The sequence below is a fragment of the Lissotriton helveticus genome, chromosome 5_1 (assembly GCF_964261635.1).
Source record: "Lissotriton helveticus chromosome 5_1, aLisHel1.1, whole genome shotgun sequence".
Classification (NCBI taxonomy): domain Eukaryota; kingdom Metazoa; phylum Chordata; class Amphibia; order Caudata; family Salamandridae; genus Lissotriton; species Lissotriton helveticus.
The window spans coordinates 1,457,785,459-1,457,806,646 of record NC_136065.1 but is presented as its reverse complement, the minus strand read 5'-3'; the positions used below and the strand labels follow the sequence as shown (position 1 = coordinate 1,457,806,646).

Here is a 21,188-nt window from a genome sequence, read left to right as displayed (position 1 = left end):
AGTGTACATATGCAGGAATATAAAACAAGGTAGTAATCTGGCGTACTCCTACTATGCAAACCCTACTCTATTTGTGTCTAGAGTGTGCGTACGTGTAGAGCCAAGAATCCCCTCCACGGTATGATCCAACCCAAACATGGCAGGAGCGTACGTAGGACCCTGTCCTGGTCATGAACTGGACACCCTTAAGAAAGATTTCAGACCGCTGTGTGGTGAAGTCTAAGCATGCAGGGACCCTGTGTGTCAACTCAAGTGCCTCCTCTGCTAATCCTCGGAGATGCTTGCGAAGTACGTATAGATTAGCAATGCTGTGGATATGTGGATAGCCCTGTCGCCTCATGGATGAAGATAGACCGACATTTGTACATTGCGCGTAAAGGCCTTGTACTTGGTGCTCGAGGCATTTTGATAATGTTATGCGAAGCAAGATGTGTAAACAGAAGTGGTTTCAGAGAAACCAATCCAAAATTGTCACACACGCGAATATGAGCAAAAGGTCACAGCAGTAATGTTATTGTGCAAAAGAGGACGATGTAAGAAAATGTGCACCTATATTTCATGGGCCTAACCTGGGCACATAATACCCACTTCCCATACTATGGGTCGATACAAAAACAGCAATCCTACATAAAATCCAAGCTAAAAAGGTCCAATATCTCTTTTAAAATCATCTTAAAGCAAGCTTCCCTTTAAAATATTCATAAACGCAATTAAAAGTCATTATACTGTTTGAGATCCAAAACACTCAGAAAGTCATGGATAGATGCCTAGAAAAAGCTAAAAACCAGGCAAAATAGTTTCCACCAAACGGAAACCCAATTGTTTATGTTTTCAAATTGGTAGTCGCAACATTGTAGTCGCTGGCAAGCACAGATCACCTTCCCACAGCAGCCGCAGAGGGAGGGATTAGATCCTGTAAGCGTTAAGCAGAGCCGGTATCCAGTTCACTAGGAGCCAAAGCATCCCAGGGTGGATCAAAGAACGATATCATCAGCAATTGAATACGCTGGGAGAGCTATACTCCAGGGCCTTTAAAGGGTTTGTTAGTACCTCCATGTCCAATGGCGCAACCAATTGTGACCGAGACATCAATCCAATTCTCATTCATGGCTGCAAAGCAGGCAGCTGAATACAGGTTGTACGCGGTGAAGCCAAACAGGCCAGAATGGCGGGAACCAGTACTCATTCAGTTCTCGAAGCCACGCTAGGCCAAAGCAGTGTATTATGCGCTCATGGCATCATAGCACATTCACAGTGAAAAATGCACAGAGTGCAGCACTAATGAATAACATTGTGCGGAAGAAATACAAACCAACACTAGAGATCTCAAATGGATTCTTTTGCCAGAATATACCACATGAAAGCAGATATTTGACAGCTTTTTCAGCATTAGGCTCACAGAGGCAATTTTGCTCACAATGCCATTGAAGTCAAGCTAGCCTCGCTGATATGGGATGATACCCTGAAACCTATCCCAGGATGCTTGTTTCTGGTCCAGTGAGGAACTGGCTTGGCTGGACTGTTCTCATGTGGAGCAGGGTCAAGACGGATTTGCATATGGCTGGGTCTGAACTGGAACGGCATGGTGTGCAAAAACCAATGGATTTAGCCTAGATCTCTGTACGGGGGAAGAATGTTTGACATGGTTTCAGCATTCCATCCATCAATTGTTCTTTTTACAGCAAACACAGAGAAGGCAAGTCTCCTCCAAGCCCAAATGTTTTGGCTTTCCTACCCACAGCATTGCTTTATCAGCTGTTATGATATTCCTTGTGGACTAGTATTTCTCAAAGCACTGTCTCAGAAAATAGGTCTATGCTATATATGGCCTTCTGGAAATTGCAAAGCACTTTGAAGTAAATGTTTGCTCAAAAGGGAGACAGTGAAGGGCACCTATTGTGAAGAGGTTTCTTTTGTTGTTAGCCAATGTAGCCACTGCTGCACTTCAAAGAAGGTGACGTAGTATCAGCAGTTTATTCATTATCCCATATGAAGAAGCTGTCTGCAAAATCCAAACGGGATATATGACAATGTCAAGTATTGGCTGGGAGTTTTGAAAACAATATACATATCACAATTTTCTTGTACATACTTGGAGAATAGAAAATACCACTCACTAACTCATTTGATATGCCATTAAAGGTTCATCATCCAACCATGTACCAAGATGTTATCTTTTTAGCAGAATCCCCTCGGCAGTCGGATTCAAAGAGGGAACTCTGACTCAATGTGCGTGCATGAGTCAGAGTTCCAGCAAATACTCCCAAATGGTTGGTTCGTGCTTGGGCTGCTTAGTATATTACCGCCATGCATTACATTACCCGACAGAAGTTAAGACAGACATACCCAGGGACCTCTTAAGCCTGCCCTCGGTGTAGGCATGAAGAAGTTACCTTTCAAAACAAGCTATAGTACCACCCGGTATTAAAGAATTATTGGACTACAGTAGTGAATCATTAGAATACATCTCTGGGAGAAACGACGTGAGGAATATAGACAGTAGCTTACTGGGGATACAAACAAGGCCCTAGAAGAACAAAGTGGCATTCAAAAGTCCAGTCCTGGAGTTTTTATTGGCTAAACAGGCCGTTATGATCAAATGGAAGGCATCTATACCTCCAACACTACACAGCTGGATACAAAAAATGAGGGCAGGACTGTGGGATAAAACAGCCCCAGTGTACAAAGAGGGCTGGGGCACCGGTAATGGACCGCCTTAAAGCAACCATAACGCTAAACATTTGGAAAGCATCACACTGCCCAGGAAATAGGTGAATAAAAAGAAAATGCCCCAATAGCATTATACAGGCACACAACGTGTTTCATTGAAAGAACGATCCGCAATCTAACGATAGCCAAACCCCATGGCAAAATAACCCATGTATTGGTTGTGGAGTAAAGAAAAAAAATACCCACCATAGTAGGATTGTAGAGCAAGGGACTAACCCATACCAACATGTTTTTCTTTCTCAATTATGCTTCTATAATTGGAACGTTACTCTTTTGGGGAGGTTATATGGTAAAGCAGGGGAGGGAAGTTGTTACACCGTTGACGAAACTGTTTGATAATCTGTTTTTGTTATAATAAATGAGCTGCTGAGTGTGTATGAGTATCGCAATACCTTTATTGTGACAAACTCATGCGATTGCAACAATGACGACATATCTTATATATGGAAGAATCTTACAATTCAGCAATACTTACTGTATAATTGAAAAAGAGGAAATACCAATAACAAGTTGTTTTAAAAATTCATTGCTGTGCATGAAAAGTATGGGGCCATAGCAGAAATGGGCAAACATAGTGACTGGTGTGAGATCACAACCATAGTACATTGGGCCTTTAATTGGTAAGGTAGGAAGGTGAAGCAATTTGAAATTAAGTTAATATCCTTATTCATGGCAGCAGTGCAAGTACCGCAAACACAATCTAGCATGGACAACAGATAGCCTGAATTGAAGCCCTCATATACGCAAACAAAATTAGAGCAATGTTCTTTTAGAATAAAAAAACGAATTTAGACGAGCTCCAATATTCCCATTAAAATTTGCATTGCTCCGTATTTGTATGTGAATTAAATAAAATAATTCAAAGTTTGTGTATTTGTTTGATGTATACTTGTTTTTGTATTTTGTGTATTGTTTTGAAGATTACATTGTAGAAATTGATAAGGCCAGGGTCCCCGGCTTCCAGTATGACTTTGTGGTGGTCCCTGAATTGCAGTAATCGGTGAGGGCTCCCAGAAATGATCCCATTGGGGTCCCTGAATCCAGGCAATGATTCAGTGGGGATCCCTGAATTCAGGCAATGATTCAGTGGGGGTCGACAGATGTAAACGTTTAAGAACTGTTAGTCTACTAGATGCACAGACTATGAATACAATTACAGCTCAAAGATTAGAACAGCAAAAAAAACTATTAAAACAGAACAGAAATCATCTACAGGAGTCAAAAAAAGTACATAAACAAGCATCACCTGCTGTGGAGGTTGGAGAAGACTAGTGCTTGGTTGAAGGGGATTTTGCTAAACAGCTCCTGCAAATGTTGGACCTTCTCATCAAATATTTTGTGTGGCAACGGGTAAGAATTTACCACTTTGTAATACTGCTTCAACCCTAGAGAAAAAAGAAATCAGTGGCAAAACAATCTTCTTTGCATTTGTTTTTTAAAACCCAATGATTGATTCATATTTCCTTTTCTTTATGTATCTCGAAATCCCATGTTTATAGTAACTAGGCTCTAAGTTACCAGGTCACCAAAGAACTAATTTTTCCCATCCAGGGGTTTCACTATTTAAACCATTGCCATCTTGAACTTGATTCCATATACTGGCTGCTGAAGTCAAGCAAGATTACAACTCGTAGTTAATGTTAACTTGCCAAAAAGTCGAATACATGTTAACTAATCAAATAAATGCCAAGGGCAAAAAAAGTGCCCCAAGATACAAAGATTTACCCGGTACCTCAGCTACTGAGCACACTTACGCATTTCTTATTGATTTGCTGGCGGGCATAGCGAAAAACTAGGGAAGAAACAGCTTAAATTGCACAAATACAAAATTGTACCCAACCACATCTATAGACATTATTTTAACAGTAAAGACACATCACGTGTTTTCTTTCAAATTTCATTTCACAACGATTTTTAAAAATGTTACAGATTATAGGAAATGTCAACAAAAGGCAGGACGAAACGCACATTCTAATCAATAAACTTCCACAAAACTACAGCAAATAATTCTAATACAGGCCTGTGGATTAGAAGCCCCACAACTTTCAGTGACAGGGGGGGTCAGGGAAAGAGGTCGACAGTTTCAGATACTGCATGAACACAAGCTGCTTTTAAATTGGAGAGGAGAGAATGGGTCCAAGAAAACTGCCTCCGCTGGAGAGAGATATTAATTAACAGAAAAACAGAACTGAAGCAAAATGGGAGAAATACATATAAAGTTATAAAGTTCGTTGAGTGCTCCACACCAAATTAGTCATTTATTAACAACCTTTTTTCATATAGAACATTCAAAACCGGATGTGACCCAGGGTACACATTTTTCACTTTACAAAGGACTTTTTCTATTTTGCCTCTTAGTCCACAGAGACTAAAAAGCTTTCAGTCCCAAGGCCCAGGCTGCGGAACCTGTCTCCGGTCGGTGAGCTGCTCAGAAATACTCAAGAATACAAGATCAGTAGTGAGCAAGGGGCTACAATTAGAAGGCATGTCCTCGCCTACTTTTCTCTCTCTCTAAGGCGCTTTGGGCAGTACGATAAAACTGAGAAACAAGAGTAGAAACATACTTAGAAAGACCACTGCGTCAATTTCCCTGCCCTGCCTATCCCATTCTCCATTCCTGAAGCTATCATATGATGAAAGAACCTGTCAATCTCACGAGATCTTGAGTGAACAACGAACATTTAGATAAAAATGTTTATAAGTTGAGCTCTATGTGTAAAGATAGCCAGAATCTATGAGAAAACTATTTGTTGATATCATCGCTATCTACGTACGGTGTAATGTTGAGGGTCTGAGAACAAGAGACCCCATAGAAGATGGAAAAACAGCAGCATGTTGGCTGTGTGCCCATGCACCGTGCCAGCTGTGTCTGAAACCCATATTTACTTTTGGTGTCTGGGAAGCTGTGCTGCCGGACTGTGGCACAGCGAGAGTGGACAACACACCTTGAGCCCCGAGGTGGGTAGAGGTCCGTACTCACAGACCCTAGAGTAAAGAGACAGAAAAGCCAGGGGGCCACAGGAGGCCAAAGCCGCCACACACAGAGAGCCGGACCATGAGGAGAGAGAGATGAACGGGGTCACTGAGGGCAGGTTTGAGGTCAGTGTGGAGACTCGAAGAGGGATAAAACTTGCAGCAAGTGAGGTGTGTATTGGGTACACAAACTCTAGTACACAAGAACTGAGTGGCAGGTAGTTTACGAAGTTATTGTTTTGTGCAACAGGCATCTCTTGGTGGACGGCACAAAGAAGTGTGAGGGCTCTGCACTGAAGTGTGTCTGAAGTAGACAAAAGGCTTGGCCTCACCTAAACAACCCCTTTCAACCTGCAGCTCCACTCCTTCTCAACCACAGCCTCTACAAAAGGGGCAGTGGTTCAAAATGTCTAATCAGCAGCCATTTGCTAACAAAAGTGTTCATTGCATTAGTAAAGGGAGCCTTTTCACCACCTATCACTCACCCAAGTGTATGCATCCCCTGCCAGCCACTGGAGTGCGGGGAGGACACTTCCACTGTCTGGGAAGCTGCCCTCGCCTTCCATCTGGTGCTAATGCGAATCAGAGGCATTTAAATGTAGCCTGCTTTGCTGTATAATTAATACTCTGAGGATGGACACCAGTATCTCTTTTCCATTGGGTACATTATTTCCCATGTATTTTCTTGACATATGCGTCTAGCCATTAGTTTTCAATTTCAACCCTTGAACTGATCAACTGAGTTGGCTGGATTGGTGGTCTAGCAGTAGTCTACAAGCGGAGAGATGGTTTACCTGATTCTAGTACCAAATATAGCACAATCTTCACAAGGAAATAATGTTTCTTTCTACATTCTTACATCCTTAAACTGCATGCCGTCTCAAAAATATTCACTAAAGTACAGTTTGTCACCTCTACTTTTTTCTTCTCCCTTTCAAATGTCCCTTTCCTTCCCTCCTCTGAATGCCTTCTCTATCTGAGCACAACCTACTCTGACAACCTACTAGACTATTCTCTATTTCAGCAAATTTCCCATAGCTCATTTTCAAAACCACAATCTCTCCTTTTCCACTGAAAGTCATACCTATGCAACCTAACAATACATAATCACCTCCAACTCCTGTATTAATTCCACCAACCATGTGCTTGATCTAACCCTACCACCCCACAATGGTTCCAACATACCACTATTACTTTAGTCCACCATAAAAAAAACCTGAAATGACTGAATGGAATGGTTTGCTTTGAGCGCATAAGACAAATCCCAATAACTAACAGTAACCAATTACACTGAACTAACCATTAACCTTGGGTTTCGGAGCAGCGTACTGCGGAGCATAAAGTGCCATGGCACCTTGTCAGGGGTAGTAAGCACTATATAAATGCAATTACACTAATTATACTTGCATAGACATGTAATCTTGGAAGTTTGAAAGATAATTGACAAAGAATTTCCCCCATCAATTCCTCACCTGAAATACTGATTTCTACCACAATAATGAAGATATCAGTGCTAGAATGTGAAGATAATATATTAAACAAGATAAAAAAGTATCTGAAATCGTTAGAGTGCACTCGTCGGAAGACACAAAAGTTAGACCTAGAACCGGACTCAACTTCAATGCCAGTTGTATAACATACAATGCAGTATATCCTTTCCCCATCATAAATGCTGTCAACAAAACACCAGCTCTCCTAAAATTCGAAACAAATCTCAAGCCTCATCTCTTCAAACAGCACCCGCGTATTCACCCAGATTCCAGATGTCACTGAAGACCATCAGCATACTCCTTTTTAACGCTACACTCAACCACCATAGATAGCTCTGTTCCTCCTACCCATGCTGATCTTGCCTGTTTTCAACCACATCTGTTTGGTTTACTGCTTTAAAGCAGGATGCTCTCTTGTGTAGCTATGGCTGCACCATAAAGAAAAAAAAACAATAGAGACATGTATATGCTTGTTCTCAGTCAGACTTTAATGTTTAGGCACTCACAACTATTAGGAGTAGCCACCCATACTCCTTTCAGCCCTGGACAAGACCTCAGTCCTTAGCAAATTTCAGCTGGGGGGGGCGGGGGGAGGGGTGTAAAGAAGGATAAGGAGAGAGAGAAAGAGATAAAGACAGCGAGAAAGAAAGAGAAAGAGAGAGAGTCTGCTATTGCACCAAAGAGCCTGGCTCCTCAAAAGGAGTGCCCATTATGGAGGCTTGGAAGTCTCTGAGAAACCCAGTAGCGCATGCCACTGAATAACAACACTGGTGCCCATTGCTCTGGTGACACTATCTGTGATATCTAGGCCGACCCTCAAGATACGCTAAATTACGTCCTGGCCCTCATGTAAAGTTTGGGAAAAGGAGCTGAATGTGTTTTTTTTTCTTGATCTTCTGCATTTTATTGTACCCATTTCCTTTCACTCTCCTATGCAGCCTGCACTTTCACTTCTAAGAACAGAGAGGTCGGCTGTGTATTTAGGTCAGTGCAGAATATTATTAACAAATAGAGATGTAAGGTTCTTCCTGAGGTGTAAATTGCATAAACTTGAACAAGTCCTGCAGGACAGGTTCCCACCCTCTGCACAAGAAGGTAGAGACCAGATGTGTTCCAGGAGCTGGAAATGAAAAAGGAGACTGTTAACACATGGGCCACAGAGTTCTCCAGGGCCATTACATGACAAGTCACCAAGTGGAGGTGGTTCCATACAGCAATTAAAAAGGGAGGGAGGAGCTTTTTTCACCCACCACACACATCAGGCTTATCCAAGCTTGACATGCAGAAAAGGAAGGTCTTAAAGCGGCAAAGGACTTTCCCTCATCCCACCACAACAAACTCAGGAAAGCAAATTATAATGTAAAGAATTCTAAATCTGGTTAAACCTCAGCCCAAAAAGGACTAGCATAGTTTTTAGCAAAAATCTTAATCAGTTGAGTAGAATTCATGGACCCAGAAAGGACAGAGTGGCACAACACGGCCGAAATGACCACGTATAAGGTCAGTAGAGAAAGCAGACACTCACCAGGCTGCAATCATATGTGCTGAAGCCCCATAACTCAAATTGATGTACGCTTGCAAGAAGGATTGCCTTGAACGACGGTCCAGGCTATGATTCAGCTCATTCCAGCAGACTGAACAATATCCCATTAGATGGGGAGTTGCAGTAGAAAGGCAATATGTGTATGGGTAGATACAGGCAAGTTCTAACCTAGAAAGTGCCAGTACCTCATCCTGGATGCAATACAGGTAGATGGCTTAGGAAAGAGTCAAGATAGAGACCAGTAGGACCAAACAAATATCTGTATTTGAAGGAGAGGCGTAGACCTCTAGAATTTAAGATACAAGTTCAACCAGTGCTGCAAGGTGTGTCAGGGATGCTTGAAGAACACCGACAACCCATCTTTACTGAGCAGCAACGTGCCAGACACTCAGCACAGCAACCAAGCACTAAATACAAGTCCACTATTGTTCCTGAGATGATAGGTGGAAAGACAAAGACCGAGCCAAATGCCTTTTAAGGAAGATAGTAACGTTATATAGTAAGAAGAGGCAGACATTCCATTCAAAACATCCGTCTTTACAGGCATGTTAACCCCAAATGAGGAGCAGCATTTTAAAGTGGAACTTTCCCCAAAGCATGATACAGTTTGATGAAAAAAATAAAAACTCGTACATCAAATGACAAATTCCTAAAATAGACTGCAAGAACAGAAAAAAACTTTAATTGACAAAAAGAAAGGAAAAAATGAGATTTAGCAGAAAAACACTGATCAGTCGATCTGTTTAGACTGTTTTAAAATGCAATTATCTGTAATGCATGGATTACCAAAATTTTGAAAAAGAGTCCTGCAGCAGAGTTTTAGAACAAAATAGAGCACATTAAAACCATCCTTCTCAGTATTTGCCAACACTTCGCTAATAAACACTTATACGCACCAATGAGACCGGGATCCGAGGCGTTCAACCTGACGAATGTTGGCTCCCTCATGTACCTGGCCAGAGCACTGGCCATTGATTCTGGGTAAGTAGCAGAGACGGCCAGCATTTGCTTGTTGGGAGGCAGAGAGGAATAGATCCAGCTGAGTGAAATAGGAAAAAGCAAATGTTAAAAGATTTTCGGCTACAATGTTGAATAAGCGGATTCTTGACCGGCGTCTCACTTGATTTGTTCTTGAAAGCTCCCTTCCTCCAGGAGTTTGTCGGCTTCATCGAGAATAAAAAGACGAATGCTGGCTGTGTTCATGTAGCCAAGTTCTATCAACTGCTTGATTCGGCCTGTGGGGAGCAGGGAGACTTTGTATTAAACTCTGACAAATGTGAGACAAATTATAGGAAAATGTTAGTCATCAACTAGTTATTAAGATTATTTGATTGAACAGATCCTCACATGTAAAAAGCATTTGAGGTGGGAGCAATTTACACCCTTCCCCTGCTCATTAAGGCTTGGTGAACTCATCTCTCTCCATAAAGGACACAGTTTTTATCGGTTTGCAGATCTTTTCAGGTTTGCACCCAAAGTCAATAGGTGACAATCAGTAGTTGTATGTAGGAAGCCTGCAAACCATAAATCTCACTCATCTGGATAACACTCCTATAAACGTAACTACATCAACTTCCTATTCACCATTGACACACTTGTTGTCCACAACCTAGGTAAAGAAGAGTTGCCTCATAACCGTAGAACATTGCCAATACACTCTACAGTTTTTGTACATTGTTTTATTCCGTATCCCCACAGCAGTAAATTCACTGGTAAACCAATTAATTTTTTACACAAGTCAGATGTGTCGCCCACTTATCCTTTCCTTAACAGTAGCTTTTTTTCTCTCTCGTACTGATACAGTACATCAATTACTTCTGCCCCAGTAGGAAACGTAAGTCTTTTCCTACGGGGAATGCCATCCATTTATAGTACTGACTGGTCCGAGTTTCATCATTCCAGTTCAGTAGTTCCAGGACTGCTACCCAGAATGTCTTTGTGACCTAATGAAGACACCATGAATTAACCTTTTCAACTGGGTTGAACCATTAACAATATCGGTTTTGGGCTGTTTCCTTGTACTGATAATCATTTTAGGACATGTTAACTAGGTTGACACTTAATTACGTTTAACCTAATAAAAGACAGCAATTGCTACATCGGATTCTTGTTGTGCAAACACCAACTTTATTATTTGACTGTTTGATCCTTACAAGCACTAAGCAGCAAACCATGATGTAATGTAGCACCCTTTAATTTGCTTTTTGGATATATTCGTGCATGATTCTGGAGCATTATCTTATAATGTATTACACATATTAGATGTTGTGGAATTATGATTATTCTCTGACACATTTAGGTACAGATATCGTGATGGACTACTGACCCCAGAGCCCAATGCTACTGAAAGGTTTGCGAATGAACCTCTGTTTTGGCACGCTTTGTCACATTCCCACGAATACATGGTTGCACAACTCTACTGAATATCCAGCAGGATTACAATCATAACCATTTCTAGGGTATAAATTATAATCCACCTAGCATAAAAGAATACTGAAACAGCATTAATACAGTGACCGGTTTAAATAGTGTGGTCCAGAGTCTGACTGTGTTCAATCAATCAATTTTGAGAAGCAGGGTTTGCTAAAAATGTGCGCAGTTTGCTTGCAACAAGGAGAAAATGGTAAGATAAAATTGGTGAAGAAAAGAGATGTTGTCAGATTTATTTTCACATAAGACTACTATTTACATTTGTAATCAACTCAATTTTTCAGGATAATATTTAGATTCCGCAACATATTTTATGAATAGTAAGCGCATTGCAAGCAAGATGTAGTGTTGAAGTTATAAATGCATAAATGAAACATGACAACAAGGCAAACTGCAAATCCATATCAACAAAGTAATATTTAGGCTGAGCACCGTGAATGTGGCTCAGAGCAGAAAGAGTCCATCTATTTGATCAGATTATCGATTTTTCCAACAAACACATGATTTAGCGAGGATGTGGGCTTTGAGATCTGATCGTGAGCCAACTTTCTTTTCCGGTACACCTACGTCGGACCAGTGCGCTGGGGCATTTAGAACCCAAAGACAACGAGGTAATCATAGTGAGATGTATTGCCATTGCCCATGAATTCACAGAAGCGGTTACAAGCGCAAGCTCTTAGAGGGGAAGGGTGACAAGGTTAAAAAGTCGAGACGTACACTCGCTGGATGTTAGAAGACTTGGTTTAATTAGCACATGTATCACTCACAATAATTAAAAAGTTCGTACAGCGTTATTGTTTTTAAAAAAGAAATGAGATTTGCTTAGATTAAGAAAATACGTTTAGTAATTTAATGAATTGTTATGGCATAAATACTTGCTCTTATTTTATTACTGCAATTAACCTGTGATCTGTTCTGGGGTCTTTCAGGGTCTGTGTATGGAGAGTAAAATTTGCATTTCTAGTAGTTAAATATGTAGCAGTGAAGGGTCGTTTCCATGTCAGCGCTGCTCAAACAGGGCTAGCAGAGACATACAGCCCCGCGCCCCCGCCTCACACAGGCATCAACGCCGCTAGCAAAGACGACAAGACAGACATGCAGTACTTCATTTGAGACGGTGGTTCCCTGTGGCGGTTTATTTAAGTGTACCGTGGTGCTTTCATCTGAACAGGTGACAACCCCGATTGTCAGAGATTCTAAGTAAGCAGCCTTGTTGTAATGCTTCTTCTGTTGTTCCGCTTACTGCATTGAACCTCCAACATGCAAGAGCATTGCACCACCTTGTGGTGGAATAACAAAACTACAGCTTATTAATAAAAAATAAAAAAAAAACGCAGCGAAGCGCCAGACAGGAAGCATAGGCCCAGATGCATCAAGCTAAAATCCGCTCGCAAAGGGGCAGATTCTCAGAATCTGCCCCTTTGCGACAAGTATTTTTGCATTTGGGATGCATCATCCCAAATGCAAAAATCACAATTTAAGAAATCACAAAATTGCGATTACTTAAATTGCTATTGCATTTAACCCCTTCCGCGCTCATGACGAGCTGAGCTCGTCATGAGTTGCGCCGCTCGCACGCTCATGACGAGCTCAGCTCGTCATGTAACGCGGCTTTTTTAAAAAACGCAGCGTGCAGCGGGAAAACCGCTAGCGCGCATGCGGTTAAGGAATCTCAAATTGAGATTCCCTAAATGCAATGCATTAAAGTTAAAAAAAAAATAGCGATTTCGCTAATAGGGGGCGCAAATTACCATGAAGTTGAACATCATGGTAATTTGCAAAAACTTTGAAAAATGCACTAAAGTGCATTTTTCAAAGTTCCATTTTACACACAGACATGCCCTTAGGGCATGTGTGTGCAAGATGTACCCATATGCAGATTTCAGGGGTGCAACAGGGTGTCCTTTTGACACCCTGGCACCCTTGAAATTGCAATCTCAATTCGCGAATCTCTAATTGAGAATTGCAAATTGAGATTATCTTCCCATTCATTCCTATGGGCCTCTAGGCCCATAGGAATGAATGGGGAGGTATTCCTTAATTGCGACTCGCAATTTGCGAGTCGCAATTAAGAAATTTAAAAAAATCGCTATTTTTTAAGTGAGTTCTTCATGCATGGCATTTTGCTATTCCTTATTAGCGAATCCTTATTTTTCGCTAATAAGGAATCGCAAAATGGATACTTGATGCATCTGGGGGATAAATTATTAAGTATTCACCACAAACTAGGAACTCCATATATTGCGAATCTCATTGTTTTTTATTGACCAGATTTCAGGAACAACCAAAACACAACTATGGGCACAAAATATGAAGGTTCTAATTAGGGCCAGACTGGGAATCCAAGCTTGGCAAATGTTGTCATACCAGGACCTGTGTGGTGCCCAGCAATCGAGCGCAGCGCGGAAGACTGGCAACTACAAGAGGCAATTGCAGCCGCTCCCCCGCCCGAAGAAAATTTGGGGGGGAAATGGCACTCTACAATACATTTTTCGTTATATGTTCGACTGTATTAGCTTTTAAAGCACAGCAAAAGATGACCTTATAGTGGACCAGGATAAGCCTCACATTCTTACGGAGAACACAAAAATAAGAGATCGAGCATGTAACATGAATTTAAATGTAATGTAAGTGCACCCATTCACTGTTCAGTCCAGCTAATGACAGACTGACAAAAACATAACTTTCTAACCTGTGTGATGCAGTTGGCATGTAGCTCTTTGATAACAGTTTATAGCGACAAGGCGGGAAAGAGAGCAAAAGTGCAAAAAAGCAAGAAAAGCTGTGCTATATTACAATTGTAACTTATGACTGCAAGTAACAAAAGTACCTCTATGACAAAAGGAGAAGCCCACTGAGCTATCCGCATAAAATACAGTTCGGTGGTCTACGTGATACGCAAGTTTGGCAGCAGGCAGGTTAACCCTCTGCGCTCCTTTAAATTAGTCGAACCTGCCACTAGCCAATCCTTCTCCAGCAGGAACAGTAATCACCAGTTATCTTGACATTTTCATTGTCGCCTGAAAGTGGCTGGCTAGAAAAAGGAACTCTGCAGCAGGTGTTTTTAAACTCATAACAAATTGCAAAAACACGAGAATTCCCCTCAGCTCCCTACTCCTCCAGTGGAGGCAGCCAAGGCATTTAGGCCCAGTCCTCCTCTGCACCGGTGTAGAGTCTTCCAACCGGAAGGTGACGTTTGAATACAACAAAGGGGCCAGATTATCTACAAAATAGCTATAGCTGGGCTAATTACAACTGGCCACTCCGGCTCAAAGTTGGTCCCACACTTTTGGAGGAAGACTCAATCAGATCTATTTCCTTTAGGTGGGTCACTGCTCCAAAGCAAACTAGGCAAGCCCTTTCCCCAGTTTATAGCTGGGGTTCCATGGGACACCTAGACGCCTGTTGCTGTCCTCTTAGCAGCAACAACTCTCAGAATGCAGGAGGGTGTGCAGGAATCCCATGTTCTCTGTATGTGTGCAGCCATGCCCATGCACTTATCCCCCTACCAAACATTTGCCTCTCCCAGGCCAGAAGCTGACCATTTTAAACAGTCTCGGTGCTGGGAAGGTGAACTCAAAAGGCGTTCTCCGCTCCATTCATGGGCACGTGGTTTCACAGATGCACTTGTTTATTAAACAGTTTCTACAGAACGGGGGAAAGGAAAGGAACAGCAGGAAGTGAGGAGAGAGCGGCTCCAACTACCACTAGAACCTGTGGAGTATTCTACAACCATTGGCGTTACGTACATACAAGGGGCCAGCCCTGCCTCTCATGCACCCAAACACTAAATATACAGCTTGTGGTATCAAAGGGTCAATCGTGACAGATTACTAAAATGTACATAATCTAAATTGGCAGGTAGTTTCTCCACAAGGGTGCAGGTAAAGACTTTAGAATCCATGGCTCTAAAGGACCTGACACTGACCATTAGTCAGATTATTGGCTGATAGTAGTCAACAAGGGGGACACAAGTACCACCACTTTGGGTGTAGACACATCACACCATAGAGTGTAACACTGCACTGGCGAGCAGAAGACAAGTCTCGTGGAGCAGCTGTCGTGAGACTCATGTCATGATTCACCTCTACAAGAATACAATTTGGATCCGTCAGAATGAGGAATGGGGAGCCGGTTGCCACACAGCCACTCTCCCGGGACCCATGCCCCTGAAATTTATATGTCTTAAGCATGGGCACTCTATATTTTTCAATCCATTGTATAATATCTGAATTGTTTGTGTTCGTCTGTCTGCGCCTTGAAAGTTTGTGGTTTAGAAATAACAAGCGTGCCAACCTCATATGCAAAGTATAAACAATGCAAAATAAGAAAAACTTTAACAGAACAAACACTAACTACACTGCTCCACCTAACTAGAAATCAGCCTCACTGACTTTAGAAATCATGAACGCCTTGAGATGAAAAATACACGGATTTATTTTTTGCCAATTTCAGGAATTTTAAGAAAATATTAGGTTAGGCTTTAAAAAAAAAAAATCACGTGTACGCGCTTAGGTGTCTTGAAGCCACAGCAAAGGAAATAGTGTCAGGCAGAGAGCAATTATACAGTGAATAAAAGAGTCTTATAATTTTTTTCTAAAAATTAAGTGATTAGTAATGGTTTTAGACCGTTCAATCCAAAGTGGAGGTGAAAGAACAGAAAAAGCACGCCCCCACCTCCCAAAAGAGAATGTATTAAAGAGACACGCTAAAACGAGTTGAGCCACTAATCTGCCTTAGGTGACCATCTTCTAGTGTAAGAAGAGGGATAATGGGATTAGCTTGTGCATGTGAAGGGATACGCGAAGATGTTACTGCAGAAACATGGGTATCCATCTTTAATTTAGAGCCGACTCTGACTGCCAAGACTTTTAGATTACTACTGCTGGAAAAGGCCAGTTTTTGTGCATACGTTCCTTAACTCCACAGACATTCTCTCATACACATTGATTTAGAATGATTACCATTCAGATGGCAGATCAACTGAGGGTCATCTGCATACAGAACCGACTGCCATAGCTTCCAACTTCTCTAGAGTGCGGTTGTATGTAGAGATTAAATAAGTGCAGAGAGAGTACGGACCTTTGCAGAGTACACATGGATATGAAGACAAGGGGTGATGGGTAACGAATGACAATCACTCGCTGAGCCCTAGCTTTCAGAAAGGATGTAGGCCACTAGGATTGTTGGTTGAAGCTTTTATTCGATATGCAAGATATCTTGAAAGCGTACACAAATACAGCATTTTTAAGAAACTAGAAAAAGACATTTTAAAAGCAGTATTAAATGTACAGTTAAAAAAGATAAAAAGACATATAATGTCGGAATAAATTAACTAAAAAACGAATTAAACCGCTAATGACAATCTCTTGCAACGAATCAACCAAAAATGTTTTATAAAATGTGGCTACACCACAAACAATAGGAGGGGAAGTGTCCGTCATAAGGATGCGAAGAGCTACCAGATGGCTACTCGTGCCCATATTGCGACAAAGGGGTTTGAGCCAAAAGCCCCTGGGTTTAGCATAGTCCGGGCATTCAAACAATACGTGCGGTATAGACTCTATCCTCGTGGTGCAACGGGCGCAAAAGGGGGACTTGTGGACACCCGATTTCCACTTGGACACCAGGGCACCAACTGGAAGGGAGCCCACTCTAAATTTAAAATACAGTGCTCGATCAGTTGCCAGGGTAATTAAGTCCAGATAAGGTTCGTAGACTGCAACATCTTTAATTATTAAAAAGGCAGCTGTAGATTTACAGTGACTAGAATTTGTCACTAACTGTTCCGCAACCCATTTCCAGTAAAGCCTTTTCAAAACATCTTTTGGTGGAGCCGTTCTTGATAACCAGGAGTCCCCAAGCCCAATAACCTCCAAAAGTTTTTTCGTGTCTCTCAGCCACTTGATCTTTGCCCAACCGCCCAAGCTCATTATCTCTGCCAGCCCTTTAGCATATGATTTTAACTCTTCACCCCTCCAAATACGTGCCCATAAAAGGAGTGGCCGAAGCCGGGCTTGATCTTTAATATTCTTACACCCAGTGTCCAACAGCACAGGCACTGTAGGGGTGCTTGGAGGCAGGGCGATTAGAGATTTCAGGAGCTTGCTTTCTGATGTTACCAGGGAATCCAGGCAGCAATGCCCCAACAGTTCTGCTCCATATAGGGCTGATGTTACTCCCTTGGCCTTGTAGATGTCAATTGCTGGGGCAAGCGACCTCCTTGGTGAAGCCCGAAATTCCCTCAGGAGGGCCCCTCCTACTCTCTTGTGATTCAAGACCATCTTAGCAATATGGGGTGACCAATTCATGGTGTCCGTAATCCGTATTCCGAGATAGTCGAATTCGGATACTTTTTCTAAAGGAACAGAGTTAAGAGTGGGTGGGCGGCCTAGTTTCCTTGGAGGGTTTAAAATAAGGAACTTGGTTTTATCTATATTGATTACCAAGCCCCTTAAAGCACAAAAGTTCTGGAAGCGGTCGAGCAACTTCTGGAGGCCTTGCGGAGTCTTAGAAATCAAAAGCGTATCATCCGCAAAAAGTAAAGTTGGGATCCGCACTCCCCCTAGACAAGGAGCATCGGCTGGTTCTTGCTGGAGATAGTCCACCACCCCATTGACATATAATGAAAAGAGGGTGGGCGCTAGGACGCATCCCTGTCTCACACCCCGAGACACTGGGATCTTCTCAGTTATCTCTCCATTTCTCCCCCAACGAACCTGGGCAAAGGTATGTTCGTGTAGGCTAATAAGGAGGGACAAAATGTAGGGAGGTAACCCCAACCCATAGAGCACCCTCCATAACTCCTCCCGGGGAACTAGGTCAAAAGCAGTCCTTAGATCTATAAATGCCAAGTATAGACTGCCCTTGCCTAGATCCACCACCTTCCATCCAAGGAGTGCCAACCTAAACACCTGCTCAATCGTCCCTGTACCTGCCCGAAACCCTGCCTGGAAGTCTGTTAGTATTTTGTTTTCCTCCACCCAATGAAGAATCCTACCCAGGATAGCTTTACCTGCTATCTTTTGGGTGGAGTCAATGAGGCTTATGGGGCGGTAGTTCCCTGGGATTTCTCTGGGACCTTTTTTATAGATTGGGACCACCACCGCCCCTTTCCAGGAATCGGGCACTGGCCCCCCCTTCATAATATCATTAAGGAGTGCCGCTATAACCCCTCCCCAGGCCACTGGATATGCCCGCATGAGGTCCCCCGGTAAGCCATCTGGGCCTGCTGCCTTCCGGGGGGCTACACACCCAATCACCCTTTCAATCTCTAGAGCTGAAAAGAGATTGTAGCCATGGGGTTCAGATACTAGTGGGGGGAGCATCCTAACATTTAGTGCCCCCTCCACCGGAAGGTATAGGGCTCTAAAGTGTTTGACTCAGCTTTGTTGGGGGATATTACAGGGTCTCATGGCTTCATCGGGCCTATTCCGGGAGCCTACAAGGTTCCAAAAACTCCTAGGGTCTTTGCTTTTACTCGCGACAAGTAGGTCCTCCCAAAATTTCTCTTCCCACTCCTTTTTAGCAAATTTAAGTGATCTATTATATGCCTTCCTTGCTTCCAATATGTCGGGGTGGATTTGGATTTCACTGCCTCAACAAGTCTTGATTTGTTTAGCCTGCACAGTTGTGTGTACCACCCGCTAGCTTTCTTTACACCTCCTTTCCTCCCTAGCTTACTCGGGGGGATAGAAAACACATTAGTCAGCGCCTCTGTGAGTGAGGCAAAGACCTCGCAAGCCCTACCCACCCCTTCCGGGATGGTCCCCAAGTTTGTCAGTGAATGATCTAAAAGGGTTGATATTTCTCGAACTTTTTCCTCCGACATGACCAATTTAGCCCATTTTAGGTGCCTTCCACATAATGAGACTACCGACTCATCTGGGGGAGTTAATATGGGGTTATTATACCCCTTCATAAAATGACACCACCACTGAACCATGGTCAAGGAAAGCGGGCTGTGATCGCTTTCGATCGTGGGTACCACAACCATATCCCTCACCTGGCTCCACAGAAATATATCTAATAGAATGTAATCAATTCTAGAAGCATGTCATGGTCTGTTATAAGTATGTGCCCCCCCCTATCTGAATTCGTCCTCCCATTCACTGCCGTTCGATTCAATTCAGTGCTCAAGGTGTATAACTGTAGCGCCACCTGTGTCCATTTCCTAATGGGAGGAATCTCCAAGATTGGGATCCCTATCTTCGCGTCCTCCTCATCTTGCTCTAAAGCAACATCCGAGCCCAAGGGCTCGAACGTACAGTTCATGTCGCCCGCTACCAGGGTACACGACTTGTGTGAAGTTGTACTAAGGTAGCTTTCCAGGAGAGATAATACAGTCGACTTCCTCCCACCCTTAGTCCCTCTAGCATATACGTTATAGATATTCAATATTATGCGACCCCTAGAGTCTCCTAAAATAATATTTTGGATATCTGGACATCCTGTCTGAAGGTCCTCAATTCTACAATCTAGGGAAGCTGCCACCCATATAAGCAAGCCTCCTGCGGGACGACTAGGATTGTTGTCCTTACAGCCCACAGAGATTGAAATTGGCAATCAGGATGTGCAAGTCAACAGTGCTCAATTCTGCAGAGTGGTGGAGCAGAGGTAGAGCACTGACATTACCTTCATCTAATTCTATGAGGTGGTCAACAGCAGCAATCATGGCTTTCTTTCCATGTAGAGGGAGTTTGCTTGTGCTGCTCCCTTCCTTTATTTAACAACTCAAATGCCAATACTGTTCTTTCACTTACAATCTAATCAATGCCGCCATATTGAACCTCAAAACAACATGTATTTTCTATGTTAACAAAAATATTTTTAAAATTTTTGAAAAACATTTATATTATTGCATCATAATTGAAAAACAAATGATCACATTGAAAAATCCTCATATACAAATTCCTAGTTTCCCCATACACACTCTCAATCTCTCATGGTATACGGTCACTCCTCTCAATCACCTATTTTGAACACTCAAACACTCATACATTCTATTCACAACAAACAATATATATTTACAATATAATTACAGTTGCATCTTTTTTGAGCAAAGCCATAGAAGAACAAATATCAACATTTCATTTTTTAAGCACAATCATTTTATAACATTTTCGGACACCTCCTCTGCAAGCAGCAGTGAGGGAGAAAACACTAGGATAAGGAGAAATACAAACAGAAGAGGATCCTACCAACAACAGGTTCCTTTTTTAGGACGAGGCCAGCAAAGATCACGAGGACGGGTAAGGTTCAACCAACAACCATGGGAAATGTCCACCCGCAGACACGATTACAAAAATTGACAGTCTCCAATACACAACCTCTCAAATAAGATCTTAACAAAGGAAGAGGACGTATATTACAAAAAGGTCTCATTTGTACCTTCAAGAAACACAGATTTTGTCAAATTAAAAACAGAGGCAATAGAATTTTGTCGCAAGATAAGGCTTGAAAATTTCTTTGCAGACAATCCTTTCGAAGTAACTGTGGAGACAACTGGTTTAAGGAACAAATCGGCCTTCTGTCCACCAATGAATAAAGTTCCAAAGGAAGTACTTACCTTTGAAAGAACGATTTTGTCAGCTATAACGGAAATGGAAAAGAAAAAAAGATGGATTAAACACAATACGACCAAATTAGCAATCGAAGCTCTGTACAACCTTAAGAAAGATACATCGTGATAATTAAACAGGCCGATAAGGGTGGTTCAATTGTAATCTGGGACACGTCGAAGTACACTTCTGAAGTCATGAGACAACTAAATGACACGGAATGTTACAAAAGAATCAATAAAGACCCCACAAATGAGTTAAAATATCAGCTGTATTCAATTTTGGAAGAAGGACAAATTCAGGGATTCATTGGGAAAAAGGAATTTGAATATCTAAAAATCAAGAGCCCAAGAATCCCTCTATTCTATGTACTTCCCAAAGTACATAAGAATGAGACTACACCACCTGGCAGGCCAATAGTCTCGAGTTGCGAGTCACTCATGGAGCCAATCTCCAAATTTG

General features: G+C 42.2%; 1 protein-coding gene across 3 annotated transcripts in view; it reads right to left on the bottom strand.

The window, feature by feature from the left end:
- Positions 1–21,188, bottom strand: part of DDX20 (DEAD-box helicase 20) — a 290,477-nt gene that overhangs the window by 134,204 nt on the left and 135,085 nt on the right. For all 3 annotated transcript variants that reach the window (XM_078644460.1, XM_078644461.1, XM_078644462.1), the window contains exons 4-6: positions 9,857–9,971; positions 9,633–9,775; positions 3,977–4,115 (exon numbers count right to left, since the gene is read on the bottom strand). In XM_078644460.1, coding sequence (XP_078500586.1) covers positions 3,977–4,115; positions 9,633–9,775; positions 9,857–9,971 — 397 coding nt within the window. The remainder of the gene's footprint in view (positions 1–3,976; positions 4,116–9,632; positions 9,776–9,856; positions 9,972–21,188) is intronic.